At 34.5% G+C, this 18172-nt stretch overlaps 1 protein-coding gene across 5 annotated transcripts in view; it reads right to left on the bottom strand.

The window, feature by feature from the left end:
- SLTM (SAFB like transcription modulator) overlaps window positions 1-18172 on the bottom strand; it is a 96418-nt gene that overhangs the window by 77474 nt on the left and 772 nt on the right. For 4 of the 5 annotated variants that reach the window (XM_072962329.1, XM_072962327.1, XM_072962328.1 and 1 more), the window contains exons 2-5: window positions 17604-17691; window positions 7776-7840; window positions 4932-5126; window positions 3883-3930 (exon numbers count right to left, since the gene is read on the bottom strand). In XM_072962329.1, coding sequence (XP_072818430.1) covers window positions 3883-3930; window positions 4932-5126; window positions 7776-7840; window positions 17604-17691 — 396 coding nt within the window. The remainder of the gene's footprint in view (window positions 1-3882; window positions 3931-4931; window positions 5127-7775; window positions 7841-17603; window positions 17692-18172) is intronic. The other variant, XM_072962330.1, reaches the window with a different exon arrangement.

Raw genomic sequence — 18172 nt, 5'->3', positions numbered from 1 at the left:
TTAGCAAATATAAACATTCTTGAGAAAATTTTCAAAAAATTCTCAAGTAATTGCTATCTTCAAACTACTAGTAAAACAATACTACAGGTAAGCACTAATTTCGTTATGTACTATGTGCCAGCACGTATGATTAATCTTTCTGTCAATTTAGCAGGTAGGAATTGCAATGTTCATTTTACAGACACAGAAATTGACTAAGAGAATGTGCCCACAGTCACAATATTGTAAGTAACTAATAGAAGTAGAATGTGAACCAAATTCTATCCGGTATGACAAACTGCCTAGAGGTTAACACCTAAAATCTAAAGATTTAAACTTCAAAGTCAAAGCCTGAAGACTGGCTTTGAATAAATATATCCCTACACAAATATATTACCTATTTGCTTATATTTTTAAAAACAAGTAATAAAAGGGTAAATCTTGAATTTCAGAAAATCCACCAACCAGGGGATAGGTGAAGGGGACTTTTCTGAGTTTATCTTGTCTTGCAGATTTGACTTTGAAACCATGTAAATATTTTAAATAATTATAAAATTAAATTTAAATTTCTAACTTTTTAATAATTTAATTTATTTTAATAATTATTTAATAATTAACAAGAAATGACAGATTAAATTTTTCAAAAAAGCAGTACCTAATTATTGAAGATAAAATGAAACAAGTCAACCTAAATATATATTAGTTGGTGCTCATACAGAATGACTAGTTTAAAACACAGTGATCTGTTCATTCCAGAGGGCTACATCCTTAGGAAAGATATAACTGGGGGGGAGGGGGAATATCTTCAATTATTTTCAGAAATCACACTAGGGGTGGTGTTAGTATAATCATTCTAGGACTATTGTATGTATACTGTGAGATAAAGGAAGTAATTAACTTAGAAGTAAGTATCCCTATGAACTCAAAATCTATTTCATCTTAAAAATAAAAACCAACAAAAACAAACCAACAGCACACATTCTCTAGCACTGTACACTAAAAAGGCCTAGAAAACATGAACAATCCAGTGACAATGAATACCACTACCACCAAGATTGTTGACTCGAAATATCATTTACCACTAAAAAGAAAAAATGGCTATTTACAGGCCTGGAGCAGGAAATGTAACATCTTAACCAGAGAGCAAGGAAGCAAAGACTACCGGGATCATGCTGAAAGGACTCAAAAGCCAACCTGAAGAGGTTCTTACTCACCACAGATGGGACAATCTGAGCATTAATAAGGATAAGAATTACAATGGACCAAAATATATTAAATATATTTAAATCTACAAGTTCAAAAGGAAACGGAGAAAAAGGAAAAATAAAAACTCATTAGTCACTATGAAAATGCTTATGAACCAGCTCATTATTTTGAAAATTGGTTAAAAAGAAGAAAAAAAAAATCAAACACAGATGTTGGCTTTCCTTTGTATATGGCACCACAGAGTAAACAAATAGTAGATGAGGAGAAGTTTCTCTTTCTAGGAACATTCCAGCTAATAAACAAAGAAAAAAATGACAGAATTGGAATATCATCACTTTGATTTCCCTAATTAATCAATGCGGTATGGATCACCAAAGATTGGTACCATTACCAAGAGGATACAATCAGACATTACGTGTATTGAATGCAAGAACAGCACACTTCCTATGCACGAGTTGTACATTTTGGGAGAATAGGGGTCGGGGCGGAGGAATCAGAGAGCAATCCTCTATCCGATAACCAACTTACCAACTTACAGTAACAGAGGAATATGTTGAAGGACTCCATAGGAATGTAATCAGCAAAATCTAAACTTTGGAAGCTCTACAGCAGTTGGCAAAAACCATGCCAGATGTTCTTTTTGTGAATATTTTTATTGAAACAGCCACATCCATTTATTTGCCTAATGTCTGTGGCTGCTTCCACACTACAATGGCAGAGTTGAACAGTGTGACAGACCACATGGCCTACAATGGCTAATACATTTTCTACCTAGCCCTTTAAGAAAACACTTTGCCAACTCTTGCTCTATAGGTTAAACAACTCAATTTCTTCAACAAATAAAATAAGGGGGAAAAGATGGAGGGAAAAAACCTAAAGATTAAAAGAGATCTAATAGATATTTCAATCAATCACTATGTAGATCTTACTTATATCTGGATTCAAATAAAACCTGTTTAAAAAACAAAAAACTATGAACAGTTGGATATTTGAATATGTTAAAAATCACATATTAGGAGTGACAGTTAAAAAAAAAGTTCTCTTTTAGAGATACATACTGAAATTTTTAAAGCAAAATATGATGTCTGGGATTTGTTTCAAAATAAGGCAGAAAAGGGAAAGTGTGAATGGAGGTGTAGATGAAACAATACTGCCCTTGAAGTGATAACAACTGAAGCTGTGTGATGGTTACACTCCATGCAGTATTCCTCAATGCACACAGGAAGAATATATTCATTAAACATGTTTAGAATTTAGAAGCATCAGATCATGATGGAACTCAGATACACTTGTATTTCTAGACTTTCCACTACCCATAATTTAGGAAAAGGAAAAAGGTCATTTTACTTAAAGAAAATTTCTCTGAAGACATAACCTCCCTATCTTTTGATACAGTAAGACAAAACTTGCCCCTTAATGAGAAGTAAGTGTTCTTTCACTATCAGGATGGAACAGAAGCAAGGTCAACTCTAGCTCATGAAAACTTCTGAAAATCAGGGAAAGGCACCCATCCTTTAAGATACTTTATTTCCATTGGTTAAAATTTTTATAATAAATATATATCTATTATGTGAATGGGGACCCTTATAAATGATGCCTTCACATACTTAAAGCCTGCACAACTGTAGGAAAGGCCCTTGATAAAAATTAAAAAGCCAATTGCCAAAAAAATATGAAGAGTTCAACTCTACCTTTTTGCATTAAAATCTAGAAAAAGTACTCCTCCAATTTGAGAGTTAATCTTTCTCATCTATTATTTATCACTGAGAAATGAACATACCTGGGGACCGTATGGGGGACAAGTCTCTAGACTTTCACAGCCCTAACATTTCCTTCCTGAATATTCCGAATTATCAAAAACATTTCTCCCAGAAATGTAATTTCTTCCCCACTGCAATAAACACAAAGAGCCAATATATAGCCTCAATAGCATTTCAAAGGCAAGAGAACTACAGGAAAGAAGGCATGACCAAAGGCAATCAACTAAGCAGTCTATGAATATAAACCCCATCATACACTCTTCCAGTAAATATTATAGTGAGGAAGTAATAGACCAGATCACTATTTTTTCTAAATCTAGTAAACAGAGGGAACTCCTATCTCTATTTGAAAGTATACTATTTAAAGAAGGTACATGATTGAGCTACAAATGTCTGTGTGCAGCATGTGTACATCAAGCTTTCAAAATGCGCACTATGCATACCACATATACCAAAAGCAAAATTTGATAATACACAAGAGCAGTCATTTTCAACATACACATACATAACCCCAAGTAAATTACTTCAACAGAGACTTTTATCATTTTTATACTATGCCCATCCTAGGAATGTTAAATTAACATTTAAAGCTTTGAAAAGGATATTAGTACTTTTAAATGATTTATTTTATACCAAAGTGACAAAAAAAATCAAGGAGTGTGTAGGCTTCCCAATAGACTGGTAACCAAAGTTACACTTTATAGAAAGGATAGACTAATTTTATTTTTATTTTGAAAACAGTAGGAACCTTGTTGTAATAACTTCCAATTACCTCTATGGCAACAGAAATTGCAGCTCCCAATTTTAAGTATTTGATATATACACAACATAAAGAACTCAATTTTATGAATTAAAGAATTATGAAGTCAAAATAAGATTCCTTTTCCAGGCCCTTCCACCCACAATATCAAATTCATAGGACTAAATGTAAACTTACTTGGGCTGTTAGAAAGGTATCATCTTCACCTTCTTGAGCTTCAATTTCCTAAGTAAAAGGGTATACAATAGCTTTGCTTTACAAAATATCTGGGTAATATGAGAATGCTTTTATGCTATACCTGATTATCACTAGCCTCATGTTCTGTACAAAGTCTAGGGATACCATGGGCACTAAGTCAGTGCTTAGTAATTCACACTGTATTTTTTATGGCAACATAAAAACTTAGTCATATTGATAAGAGACTTAGAAAAATGTCCTTCATGAGCCCTTCACTTATGAGGCTAGGGAGAACGAAGTGTTCTAAGCATCAAGACTAACTCCCAAATCCACTGATTTTCTTAACATGTACTAACATACTTCAAAGCAGGGCAAATGGACTATTTCATTCAAAGAAAAGATTTTTTAAAGTATACAGTTTCAAGTTAAACTTTTATTTTTTTAACAGAGGTACTAGGGATTGAACCCAGGACCTCATGCATGCTAGGCACACAATCTACCACTGAGCTACACCCTCCCCACTGAATTAAATTTCATAAGTGATTTCCCCACCCTTGATAATAACCAAATAAATGCAAATTAATCTTTTACATTCACTAAAGTAGCAAAAGGAAAAAAATAATTAACTACCACCTGGTAATGCTGGCAAGGTCAGGATGAAATTGGTACACTCATTCATAGCAGAGTAGTGAAAAACTTAAAACTTAAATGTCCCAAATTAAAGGAGTAGCTATTAGACACATAGAGAGCAGTCTAATAAATTATGCTGTAACACATGAATTATGAAGTCATTATGTTATGTGAAAATATTACACAGAATAAATAGTAACATGGCATAATAACTATTATGTAAAAATACATATATGGAAGATAATAAGCAAAAATTTTAAAGGTCATCTTAGGTGGTAGGATTCTGGGTGACTTATAAACAGCTTTAAAATATATTTTTTCAAAAGTCTGTGACTTCCACATTGAATTAGAAAAAATACTTCTTTACTATTTAGTACTTAATTTATCTGTGTCACATTAAAAAAAAACTGGCTAAAGACCTGACATTCGATGTCCTCTTTTTCTATATCTTCTATTGCTTCTGCCTCTATTAATTCATGAGCTCTCTTCTCTTCTGCAGAAAGTAACTCCTTGGAATGCACATTTTCTTCTTCATTTTCACCAAATTCTTCAGAGTCCTTTAGTTCATCATTTCCATCTTGTTCATGTGCCTCTTGATTCTCCAATTCACAGTCCTTTTAATGGTAAGAAAATTTGGTACAACTAGAAGCAAAGTAGTGCAGGCTATCTACCAAATCTTTTCGGTTATTTACATCTCTAAATGTTTTCTCTTTTATCATATTTTGACATTACTTCCAAAGTCAAAGTTCCTTTTACCTTACATATTGTGTCTTTAGAAATAAAGAGGGTCTAATACCAAGGCCATTAAATTATGCATCTGAGTTCCCAAATCTCCCACAATGAAACAGGTACACACTAATTGGAATGCTTTCAAGTTCCAGTTACTTAATATTTACCAAGTCACATCCTATAAGCTGTCCTAGAAGATATGGCTTCAAAGAAATAACTTGTGTTGTCCATGTGCCACAGTGATTTAACTTCAAAGAATATGGAAGTCTTATATATGATAACATAAAGTTTATTTCTAATTAATAATAAGGAATCCCAACTAATACACCAACGTCTGTTCTTAGAAAATATGCAAATAACTAATTTAAATGTTTTTGTTTTGAAATCTACCACTATGCCACTATGTCAAAGGCAAGGAGCATAAGATGGGATTGTCTCTGTGAAGGAGTATCTGCTTGCCCTTCAAAGTTTAGACACAGGGTAGGTACTTCAGTAGAAACAAAGAAAAGCAGCAATCTGCTTACTTCTCTCTTTGATTAACTGCAGAAAAAGTTGAAAGCAATGAACACTCCTTCCTCCTTTCCTAGTCTTATGGTAAATCAGTAGATTTACGAAAAGGTTCCTGAGTTAAAAGGGGAAAAGGGCAGGAGTATAACTATTAATCATTCATAGCTGAACTACAATGAGGGAACAGAAATTCCTGAGAGAGGTGGGCAAAGAGAAGGAATGTGAATGTTTTGGAATGTGGAGTGCTTGGGAGCAGGGCATCTCCGGGAAAGCTGGTTTAACCAACTTCAACTACATACCGTGGGGGCATGTCGGGAACTCAAAATGGAGTAGGTGGTTGGTTATATGATTGTAGAAGAACAGGTGCAAAACAAACAAACAAAAAAACCACAGGAAGTCACGGAGGGAACTTCATCTACTCTGAAGTGCCAGCTTTGACCATTCTCCTCACTTACGACTAGAAACAATTTCTATATTATTCATATATCTAAGCAATAGGTGATATTTACCCACTACTACTGTATAAATTCCAAAATTACCAACTCTGTGAGACAGGGAAAGCATATTCACTTATTTTCTATCTAATACATAACAAATGCTGATACTTCCAAAAGGAAAAAGAAATATAAAGAAGAAAGTGAAGACATATATAAAGAGAATTTTTTTAAAGCTCTTTTGTTCTTCTAGACATAAACCAGTTTATTTAATAACACAAAGGCATCCTTTGCAGCATATATGAGAGACAGCACTATTATATCTTATCTTAATATTTCAAATGACTAACATTTTTATGAACGGAAGAGTTGAAAGAAAGTTAGAAATTTGAAAACTAAAAGGGTTTTTACTAAGTCACAAAGCTTTTCCAGCTTACGGATAATTTTTACTTAATCATACACTCACTACTGAAGACAACTAGAGAAAATAAAAGGAAAAGGAACAAACATAATGGAAGACATACCACAAGGATAACAGAATATAAAGTTTTTCAAGGCTCAAACAAAAGCCGATTACAGTCATGCAATCATCAATTTTAATGGGTCCCTAAGCAAATACCTCCTAGAATTATCTGATTTCAGGGCTAACTCCTCAATCAAATGTCTCTCTTTGCTCTGTGCCTGCCCTCAAAGTGTAAGATACAAAGTGTGGTGCTGTGCAGTCTGTGTGTGTGTAACATGGGGAGGGGAGAGAGCTAGATGGAAGGAGAGACAGGTGGGTGCATGGACATGAGCTGACTTCACGGTGGAGCGTGCAGACATCCGAAGATTTTATGGCAGTATGGACTAACTGTACACAGAAAATGAAATACAGGAGGTATAACTGCCCATAATTTAAGAGGAACTATGCTCATTCAATAATTCCCGCAAATGCCACAATACTTATGACCTAATGATGGGTAAGGAGCAGATCACATTTCATTAAAATGAAAACAAATCAAACTATGATTAAAAATAACTTAGTATATAACTGCCACAACTCCAATTAAAATTACATGCTTCGTTTATCTGGCTGGTCAGTTTTGAAATACATTCTTTTTTAGCCAATAAAGACCTGGCTTATTTATCTTTAAAAGGCAAAACAAATGTCTTAATTTGATCCTTACCAAGTAGCAACACATCGGCAATTTTCTCTCTCCACTTTAAGGACTACATTAATCTAAGTTCTGTGTGTTATATACAAAACCTAAATGCAATGGGCAGATGGAAAATAAATTATCAATATCCTTCATTGCGGTACCTTGTCCAGGAACTAATATATCGATTGCCCTGAGGCTGTTCCTCTGGCCCCTATGTCTCAGATTTCTACTTAAAGGCCTAGATAAACATTTCTTGCTTTCCGTCTCATTTAACTAGAGATAGTTATTTTATTTCTCAACTATGAGGTTAATACTATTGACAAAATTATGTAAGTCTCTATCACTATTTTACCTACATACTTTACTGTTTATTGTTCAAGTATAATGCATGAATTCATCATGCAAAATACTAGGCTCAAAATAAGCACCTTAACCTGGGTAATTAACACTTTACCTTGACAAACGCATCATCTTCCACGGAAGCATCTCCACTCAACTCATCTGCTTCCTGTTTTTTACCTGCGAAAGAAGGAAAATGGGCTAACAACCAATACTTTATCACTTTAAGAGCAAAAAACATTCAAAGAAGTTCACCCCGAGGTATCACTCTCTACTCCAAATTCTCTCACAAAGCTAATGCCAACTGCTTATAAACCACCTGGTCATAGCTGTCTCAAACAAAAAAAGCTTTATTAACAGTGACATGCTATTTCACTAAAATAAGCTGTGCAAATAATTAATCCTTTATACGCACCCATCATCTTAACTGACTTGACATACACGACGCGTTTTTCTTTTTCCACTCAAATTCTCTACCTTCAGTTCTCCTGGAAGTAGCAGTGCCTTTCAACAGAATACTACTAAATGTATATACAACCAGACGTCTGATAGCTAAATTCAAGACTCCTATCCCCTGCAAAGTCTTCCCTAAGTTCTCCTCTTCAACAAGCCTTTTCTGAAATAAAATTCTCATATTTGACATCTCACAATCCATCAGTTGATTATACTTGTACTCAAGTACATCTTGCTTCACTATTTAAAGAAATACCTTAAGTACAGGGACTGCTTTCATGTTTATTTTGTGTTTCTCCAAAGGCCTAAATATAAATAGTGTTGGGCACTTAACATAATGACTGATTTAACTGATTTAAGGCAAGCAGGAATTACTGCAGACTGAAAACTGTTAATAGCTTCCAGATAAACTACAGGCCTTCCTGACTCAACCTCATCTTCAAAACTTTGCAAATTAGTGGCTGGAATTTTAAAAATGTTTTCTACATTAAAAAAAAAAAGTTTTCCACAGAGCCAATGCTGAAGTTTTTGTTTTCAGGGAAGTCCTCAAAAACCTACATAATAACCCATAATGTAACAGAAATGCTGTTTTGAAAAGAAAAAAGAAAAAAAAAGGCTGCTAGAACTTTAGTATTAAATTTGTTTTAATTCATTTATTTTGAAATGTTAGTAAGTGTTCTTTCCAGAAGCCAACTAATTAAATTTTCCTTTCCCCAAAACAGGAATTGCCATGTACCCATCTCAGGCTTCCATGACTTCCAGGGTAGAGGGTTCAGCTGCGAGTTTACTGTTAAAAAAAAAAAAGTTAGGAAACCTCCTCTTTCCTTTGTCTCTTCACCAGCTCCTATCTTCCATCTACTCCCAACTTGAAATTCTTTCCATGAATGAGTGGCGGAAAGGGAAACAAGATAGCTGGTACTTTCAGTATGTGAAAAGAAGACCAAGAGTGGAGAGTTTTCTTTTACCCACTGAGGTAACAGAGGGCTTGTCCTGTCCCTGAGGGCTTATGTGAATCAAGAGAGAAACAAAATGTGGGGCTTTAGCGTGGTGTTTGTATGTTAGAGAAAATAAAAATTGGAAATTACTACAAGTGCAACAACTAAGAAAGCCTGTTCATCAGAGTGTCTGTTAATCTATTTTTAAAAAGTAAACAGAATGCTCCTTCCTTGAAAAAGAAAACAGTATCAAGTGAGGAAAAGCTCACTAAATTCTTCTAACACATTTACAGAGAGGAAGTTCCATAATATAATAACCTTAAAGATGCTACCTTTGGGGGAAAATAAGCTTTTAAAAACACCAGGATTCCTGCTACTCACCCCCACCCCACCGCACCCCCAACACACACACCACCAAATAACCTATAGTGTAGAGCTTTGGGATGAATCCCTTCAGATCATTTGCAAATACTATTTATTCTTTACAAATATAAAATGCTTTACAATTTGCAAAACACTTTAAAAAGTTCAAGTGATTTTTCCAAGCACCCTACGATATAAAGGGCAGGTAATCACAATTCTACAAAAGAGAAGATGAACCTGAGAGGGTAAACAGCTTTCCCAAAGCTAGTACATGGTGTTGTCAGAACTGGAAGCCAAGGTTTCTCATTTCCAGTCCGAAATTCTTTCCACTACATCTTACTATGACCTACTTAAAAGACATTATTCTAGTAAGGAGTGGTTAATTAACTCAAGTAAAGATATTATCTTTGAAATGGCAGCCCTCAGCATAATGACAAGCTCCATATACTATGCACACTCAGTGGTTTCACTTGCCTTAGTTTACTTAAAGGAAAACCAAATTACACTACAACAAAGCAACGAAAACAACAGCAATCACGACCTGCTTAAGCAGCTTCAGTGGTCCAGGCACCAGGACAAATGCTCCACGTAGACTAACGTATTTATTTTATCCTCACAGCCACTCTCAAACTTTTATCCCCATTTCAGAAATAGGAAACTGATGCTGAAAAGTTAGATGACAAAGCTAGTAAAAGGCAGGGCTTCAATTTAAACCCAAGCCTATTTCCAACTCCTCAAAACACACAAAACCATTAGCTCTTCAAGTAGCCACAATGTGCTAGTTGTTAAAATTTTTATCTCCTTTAGCATAAACCAAGGCTCCAAAAGCCATGTCTATAAAATTTTTAAATGTGAGACTCGGAGAGATTATGTAACTTGCCCCACGATGAACAGGCAAGAGGGAGAGGTACACAAAAAGGTCCAACCTTGCTACCCCTTACTGTTTTTAACAGCTGTACCACATGAAAGCACTGGACACTTAATGTGTCATCAGTTTGTAAACATAAAAAGCATGAGGACAAGATTTGCAAACATCCAGTAATGAAAACTGTAATAATAACCTAATAGGTTCACAGTACTTAAGAAAACTGACATTTTATACACTAGCTTTTGACTGCCTTCATAACCTGTAACTGTGGGCTTGTTTACACATGCTGAATTAAAAACTATATTGTAATTTCTTCCTTTATGAAAAAAAGTTCATCCCTCCTACATATAAAATATAACTGACATTTTAAAAAGCTGTGATGTTCATCATCCAGTGCAGAACCTCACATAATGCTATAAAATGAGGAGACACTCCAGCAGCATATATTTCCTGAGTGTTATCGGTGTAAGTTCTGGGTTGGACGCTAGCAATAAACAAGGTCTGGACTTCCACTCCGCTCTCACTGGGACAAAGGTAAGAGCTAGCATGCCAGTCAGACTAGCATCATGTGCAATCCCATCCTGTCAGGAAGGACTGTAAACTCCAGCTCTAATGATGCTGCAAAGCACACCTACAGATTCCGAACTTTCATGATGTCACAGACAATAACATAAAAGAAAAACCAAATCCCTCTTAACCCACAAGCACCACCAGCTTTAGCACATTTTTGTACAGTCAGTAACCATTTAAACCCCTATCTCCCATTTAAGTCTGTGCTATCAAAGCTCTTCCTATAAATTCATCAGTGCATCTTTTGTCCTTCAAGGAATCTGGCATGTACCACAGAAATGTGAACTGGTCCAAAGGAAAGGAGCATGACCAGGATGAAGGAGCTAACTAAAAGTTTAATATAAACAGAAGCATAACTTTAAAGCTTTGAGGAACAAAACTAGAAAGTACATTGGGCAGACAAGATAGTCTGAGTAACATAACAAAAAATGAAAGCAAAATTACTTAGCACATCTCAAACTATCATAGGAATAACATATGGCTATTCTGAAATTATATAAAAGACAATGCAAGGTTCTCTGCATGATTTTAGGGTCTAAAGTAAAATGGCAAAATAAAAATGTATACACCAAAGAAAGACGACGCTAAAAATTCCCCCTCATTTACACAACGTGAGTTTGTATGGGTCCACAAATCCTTAACGAAATGGTTGGAACCAGACATGTTTCAGAATCGTCAGATTTTAAAAGAGTACAGTGGTGTGTATGCCATTTGTTAATTTAAACCTCCCAGTAGCTTCTAGAACAGTTTCTCTGAATCAATAAAAGAAATATTTGTGAAATGAAATAAATGCATACTAACATCAGCTAGGGTAAGTCAAGGCTATAATCACTTGGATAATTACTTCTGCCAGCAAACTTAAGAAAAACTTTGTTTTCAAAACTTTTGTATTTCAAAATTATGAATAAAGAATCCTGGGTCACAATTTTGTTTTCTCCTCCAAAGGCAAATTGGTCCTTATAAAAGTTTGTAATTTTTCAAGTTCAGAAATACCTCCAAAAACAAAAAATCGCGTTGGTGGTATAGTGGTGAGCATAGCTGCCTTCCAAAAACAAAAAATCCACTTAATAAGTAGATTTTAAAGTCATTTTGCCAAAAAACTTTGTGGCTGAGTAACTTCCCCTAAACATTTATAGAAGCTATGAAAAGTAGAAAATGTTTAGTCATAAAACTTCTGTTGGAGAAGACAGGGTTTAAGTCAAACTGAACAACATTAATGTTTCCAGCAACAACCTCTCCCCAGTTGCATGAAATCTTAAAATAACCATGGACTGTGCCTTGTTAACTGTTTGCATATGTGTTTTAGCTTCTCTTCTATTAAAATGATATTTTACTAATACAATCATTTTCCTAAAAAGCTTTGCATTGTCTTAAACATAGTCATCCGACAGGTCATTTCATAATTTTTAAAAAATCTATAAAGATAATTCATACTCACTATAACAAATCTGGAAAACACCAAAAGTATATTTTTAAAATCTCTTAACTTTGTCATCTAAAGATAACAAAACTGAATAAACACACACATGCAAGCACACACTTATGAGCATTTGCCTAAGGTTTTGAAAGGCAGCAAAAGTAACTGAGCTCTTAATGGGTTACTTTTCTTTCCTATCAATAAAAAGAAAATAGTACAGCTTAACTCTCAGCACTGTTGTGAGATCAAATAAAGCAATGTGGAAGTTTTCTGAAAACTGTAAAGTATATAAAACAAGTTACAAACTGACAGGCAGAAAGAGATAAATGAAAACGATGTTAAATCTCAAGCTCTAGTCTAGAGCAGCCAGTGGTTCTTAATTCCAGCTGCATAAGAATTATCTGGGGAGCTTTTAGAAAATACTGATTCCTGGGCCCCCAACAGAGCAACTGAAATCGAATCTCTGGGGGACGGAGCCTAGTGTCTGTATTTTTAAAAACTTAAAATGATTCTACTGTAGAGCAGATCGAGCAAAACTGAAGAAGTTGGAGTGAGAAGAATATAAGAGGAAGGTCACTATTTTCAGATTCTCCAGACTAGAGAAAATTTAAGCTCTATCTACCTTTAACAAAACCGCACTATTTGAGTTCTTGTAAAGGGGGAAAAAAAAAATCCTTGAACATAAACCTCTATGAGTACATGCACATGTGCATACACACCTTAGATCAACAAAATGTTACCTGTAATAAATTCAGGGTGATGGAATTATGGGCAATGTTCACTTTTCTATCTGTCATGGATTATCTAATTTTTAAAATGCAAATTTTCACTTTTATAATCTGGAAAACAATTCTGTAAAGCCCAAATGCAAACTACTCCTCCAGGGTACCAGGAGTGCCAAGTAAGGCCCATACGGGGTGTGGAGCTAATGGTGTGAATGGTTAGCTCCTGGAATTGCACAACACCGTGGGCCCTTTATTGTAACACATGAGAACTATCTCATAGCTGATTAAATAAATCAGTAAATTCTATCCTTAAACCCTAAAGCACTGTTCAAACTCTTCATTAAAGTCCTTTCTGATGCCACCGATTGATAATAATGATTTCTTTTTCCTCTAAATTCTGGACAATTTGTACCTTATTTTCCATGAGTTCATGAAAGAGAAGATGACATTTGAAGTCTTCTGCCCTTAACTCAAAACAAGATGACTGACATGGGAGAAAAAAACTGTCTTTAAGTACTAGAAAATTTTACCTATCCTCCCACCAGGATCCGTGACACACACCATATCTGATACAATAAAATAGCTGAAAAAAAGCACAAAACTTCTTTGATAATACACGTAATCCACCGTACACAACTGCATGAGGCAAATGCAGGTTTTAATGGCTGGGTTTAAGGGCCTGATTTTGTGAAATAAAAATGACATACACAACTTCTGAAGCTAGACAATACTCCAGCAAAAGTTAGGAGGCTTTCCAACACAGCAACTACTCAGTGAGGGATAAAAGACAGTTGCAATGATTCATGTGTTCTAACAGTAAGTACATTTCACTTATCAGTGTTTAAAGAGAACCCACTAGTGCTGTTGAGAAAGGCACCTTAAACAGAAAAACTGTTTGGAAGACTAATTAATCTCTGATATACATGCTTCCTACAAAGAAACAAGCAATTAAAATAAGCACCAAAAGAGAGATTTTCAAAAGCAGCTGTTAAGAAAGTCATCATATGGCCTCCGACATTCAACAAATATTTTCTGACCACGTATTATTTGCCCAGCAATACGCGAGATATTACAGAGACTAATGTAAATAAAAGACTATGTCCTTACCCTCACAAAGCTTCTAGCCCAGTGGGTACTCCAAAAAATATGCTGATTTTGTCCCCAAAGCCCTTCTCAATGTCACAGTAGATTAAAGTTTCCTTAACATCCAAACATACAGCAGTTAAAAAAAAAAAAAGCAAGAGTTACAGTATACAGTGATACTGACACTGTATTATATTAAATTCATTTTATGTGGTTGACTACTATTATTTGACATATAAATTTTAGAAAGCTTTACAAAGTAAACATGAAATTAATTATACTGACCGAGGTATTTTCCACACAGAATCAGGCATTAGATGTTTGGATAAACCTGTAACCTAAAAATATATTTGTTTCTATAGTGCAAACAAATCAGATTTTACATAGCAGTTTGAGTCTTTTTTAAACCTGCATGTATTGCAAGGGAGTTTCAACTGCATTACACATACTTCTGAATACTGTACTGATTACTTAAAATAACTTCTGCTGAAGTTTAGAGGTGACTCTAAAGGTGAAAAATGCAAAAGAATGATATGCTATTGACAGGTGAACCAAAAGAAAGCTTAAATCTATAATCTCTAAAACTAGGTAATGAGAAGTTGGCTCTACCTGTTTAACTGCTTTCTTAACACACACCCAAATAATGACAGTGAATCTCACCAGGGAAGCTTTCTTCTAGGTTACTTATTAAAAAGTTCACAGCAAAGAGAGCGTAAAAAGACTCAGATGAGAGAACCAATCTAAGTTACAAACGATTTCACCGTATTAACTCTATGTAAATAGATTTTACAAATACGTTAATCGTAAGTTTTAGAACTCACTAATAACATTTACCAACATTTGTTATATGTTTGTGCTTGTAATAATGGCACTTAAAAAGTATTCTACAATATACTTAACAATGCAGATTCCTTTTCCTCTAATCTGTTGAAATACAACCATTTTAACACAAAAAAATTTTTCATAGTGATCCCGCACTTATAAGAGAATGAGCTTAATATTTCACCTAAGTAGTTTTTCAAGACCCATGAAGCTTCTCTTGCTTTATCATTTTACGTTTATTTGCAACATTAAGCTATATTATCATAAGAAATTTTTTTTCCCCTAACATGTTGTGTCTTGCTGATGTCTACATGACTGCCTCTAACAAACCCCTTTCCTTTTCTAGAACCTCAGCTAAAGATATTCATACTGATTAAGGACCTATGAGATTTCCTGTTCCTTCCTATACATCTACTTCAGCTAAACGAAATAAATTTTTCTTCTGGCTCCTGGCTATATACAATTATTAAATTTCAGAACTAAGAGACTCAGAGTAAATTTCCCAATTTTATAAAAAGGAAGTAGACCCACTGAAGGAAAAGTGGTATGACCAAGATGAAATTATTTTCAAGGTATATAGTGCTAAACAAAATAAATTTGTCAAAAAGAGCATATTAAAATAATAGTTTCTTGAAAGTTCAGTTTTAAAAATCTGTTAATTACTGATATTTGTTATTGTTAAAGTTTCCCTATTCAAATTTGATGTCTAAAACTTATTCTTAAACTTAATTTAAAATAATCTTACTTATAAATATCTTCATTATAAATTAATTCAGACTAGGTTCTTAGTTTGGGATTTACATTATGCTCTTTGTAATTCTTAGGATTTTCAGAACAAATGGAATAAATGGAATTCATAGAGACAAGAGCTATCTAACACGGATGTCCCAGAATGAGTCTAATGAAGGACTCAGTTGTAGTCTGCTGTAGACAAATGATGAATGTTACAACTCTTAACTAAAGACTGTAAGACACCTTAACATCAGAGTTACAGAAAAATTAAATTTCAAATATCCTTATAATCCACATACAAGGGAAAAATTAACATATTGATATATACATACACATATATATATATACACACATGTATACTGAAAAACTCCTTAAAATGTTGTATTTTCAAATTTACTCCTAAGGGTAAGATGAAATTCCTAATGACTGAAGAAGAAGGGGATACAGAGAGAAATTAAAAGTAAGTGAGAATGAATAAATCAAATGAAATTTACACACTAAAATCAATAATCAGCTCGAATAATTTGGGACTATGATTAATGCATAACATCAGTCAGACTATCACAATGTGCTAAATAAATGACACGAATCAAAATCACTATTAAGAAACATGGTTAATTCCGATGTACTTATTTCTGAATTTTTTATGGTTCCTCATTTTGAAACTGCCTCTAGGTTTGTCAGCAGAGGCTTCTCAACACAAGCTTCTCTAAACACAGGGAAATGCATCTCTCAAAGTGATACACTGAGTCAGAATTACACTAAAAGCTACAGATCTTCAAGATAACTTTATTGCTCCTCTGAACTCCATCTCCACCTCTGCCATTTCTATCCTATCCAGGAAATGCATCTTAGTCCTTTTCAGTTTCCTTTGGCACAAACAGGGGACTCTTGCAAACCTATGAAAACTCATATGGAGAGACGGCATCAAGATCTGCCTGGACCTGGTACCCACACAGACTGCTTAAGATCAAACTTGACTACTCCCATCTTCTCTAGGTTAATGCATTCAGTCATTTCACTCTAGTTGCAATCAATCTGGTCTACAGCAGACAGAGTAGCATTTGGATCACTTAAAGCAGTAAAGGAAGTTAGATTATTTTTAATGCTGCAGCTGTCCATGAACACACTGCATGGAACTTATAGGTAGATACCAGGATCCAGATACTCACATCATGTCCACCCTCTGTCACTGTCTTTATGGGAAGGAGGGAAAAATCTGTAATTATTCAAGTAAGGATTTCACTACCTAGAACCTTTTAAATATTCTTAAGTCCCTTTTATATTGTCCAAATGTTCATTTAAAACTTCGTTTACCTATTCATTAAGTCACCATATCCTAGAAATATATTCTGGCCTAGTTTAAAAGTTGTAAAATCGAAACCTTTAACATATTCCTATAACTTAAAACTTTTTTAAAACTAATTAATCATGGATTTTTTTTTCCCCTACCTTAGTAGTATGATTGGTGAGGTCTTTCTGAATTTCACTGAAAATCAGAATGTATAATGGCATAAATGCAAATTAAGTTCACCAAGTCAAACAAAATACTAAATATAAAGGTTACAGAATTTTAATATACTAGAGAAAACAGCAAGGAGCCAAGGTGAAAGATCTGGTAGGAATTCCATCAATACTCTGCCAATTGTGGGGCAAGGTAGACATGTATTAAACTGTATTTTATTCTTCAAGTCTTCACACTATGAAGGAAGAAACAATGAAACTTGACTTTGTAATTTTTTTCAGAAGCAATAAAGAACAGCTCTCACTTTCAGGTCAACTTCAGCCAAATCTTAAGGGCTACTAGTCACCCAGAGCCTGGCAACAGTAACTTTTCTTCCTTGACCCAACAAGGCAGAGTGCCAGAGGGAAACAGCAAAGAGTAGCACTATATAAACAGGGCAAGTGGCACAAGAGCAGAGGCAAGTTATATAACCAAAATATATTTTAAAATATGTTTATAACTCGTAACAACCTTTGCCTTTGGTTGGTTTCTTGTTTGGAGTATCAGTTGAAACAGTTAATTCAATATTATCTGGATCGCCTCCTTCCTCTTCAATAGCCTACATTAGAAAGAGAAGTTAATATGCTACACAATCTATCTAAACTTATTTTATAAAAATGAAATGAAAAAAATTAGCAAACCTCAAGCCTCAAGACATTAGAATTGCCAGTCATTTCACACACCAACCTCAAAAAGAAGCAATTAAACTACACGAGTGAGAGAAACTTTCAGGAGGAAATATCATTAAGTATCAAAATCATATGAAGTTTTACATTTTACCCAGTCGAGAAAATTAACAATCACATATAATCACACTGAATAAAAGTCTAAATATTCTCGATTGCAGAAAAGTTGCTAGCTGCGAAAGTAAAGAACTAAAAGGGGCTTTCCTAATTTCTATAATGCAAACTTATCTCTCCTCTACTACACTTTCAACGCTCACTCAAACCAGGAAAGATAATCAGGGATGAAAAAGCAGATTATAGCGCTAATGCAAAAACTGAAAACCCAGCCGAAAACAAACCCCTTCTGTTACCCAC

The sequence above is a fragment of the Vicugna pacos genome, chromosome 6 (assembly GCF_048564905.1).
Source record: "Vicugna pacos chromosome 6, VicPac4, whole genome shotgun sequence".
Lineage (NCBI taxonomy): Eukaryota > Metazoa > Chordata > Mammalia > Artiodactyla > Camelidae > Vicugna > Vicugna pacos.
Note: the sequence above shows the minus strand (reverse complement) of the source record. Positions and strands in the feature narration are given on the sequence as shown.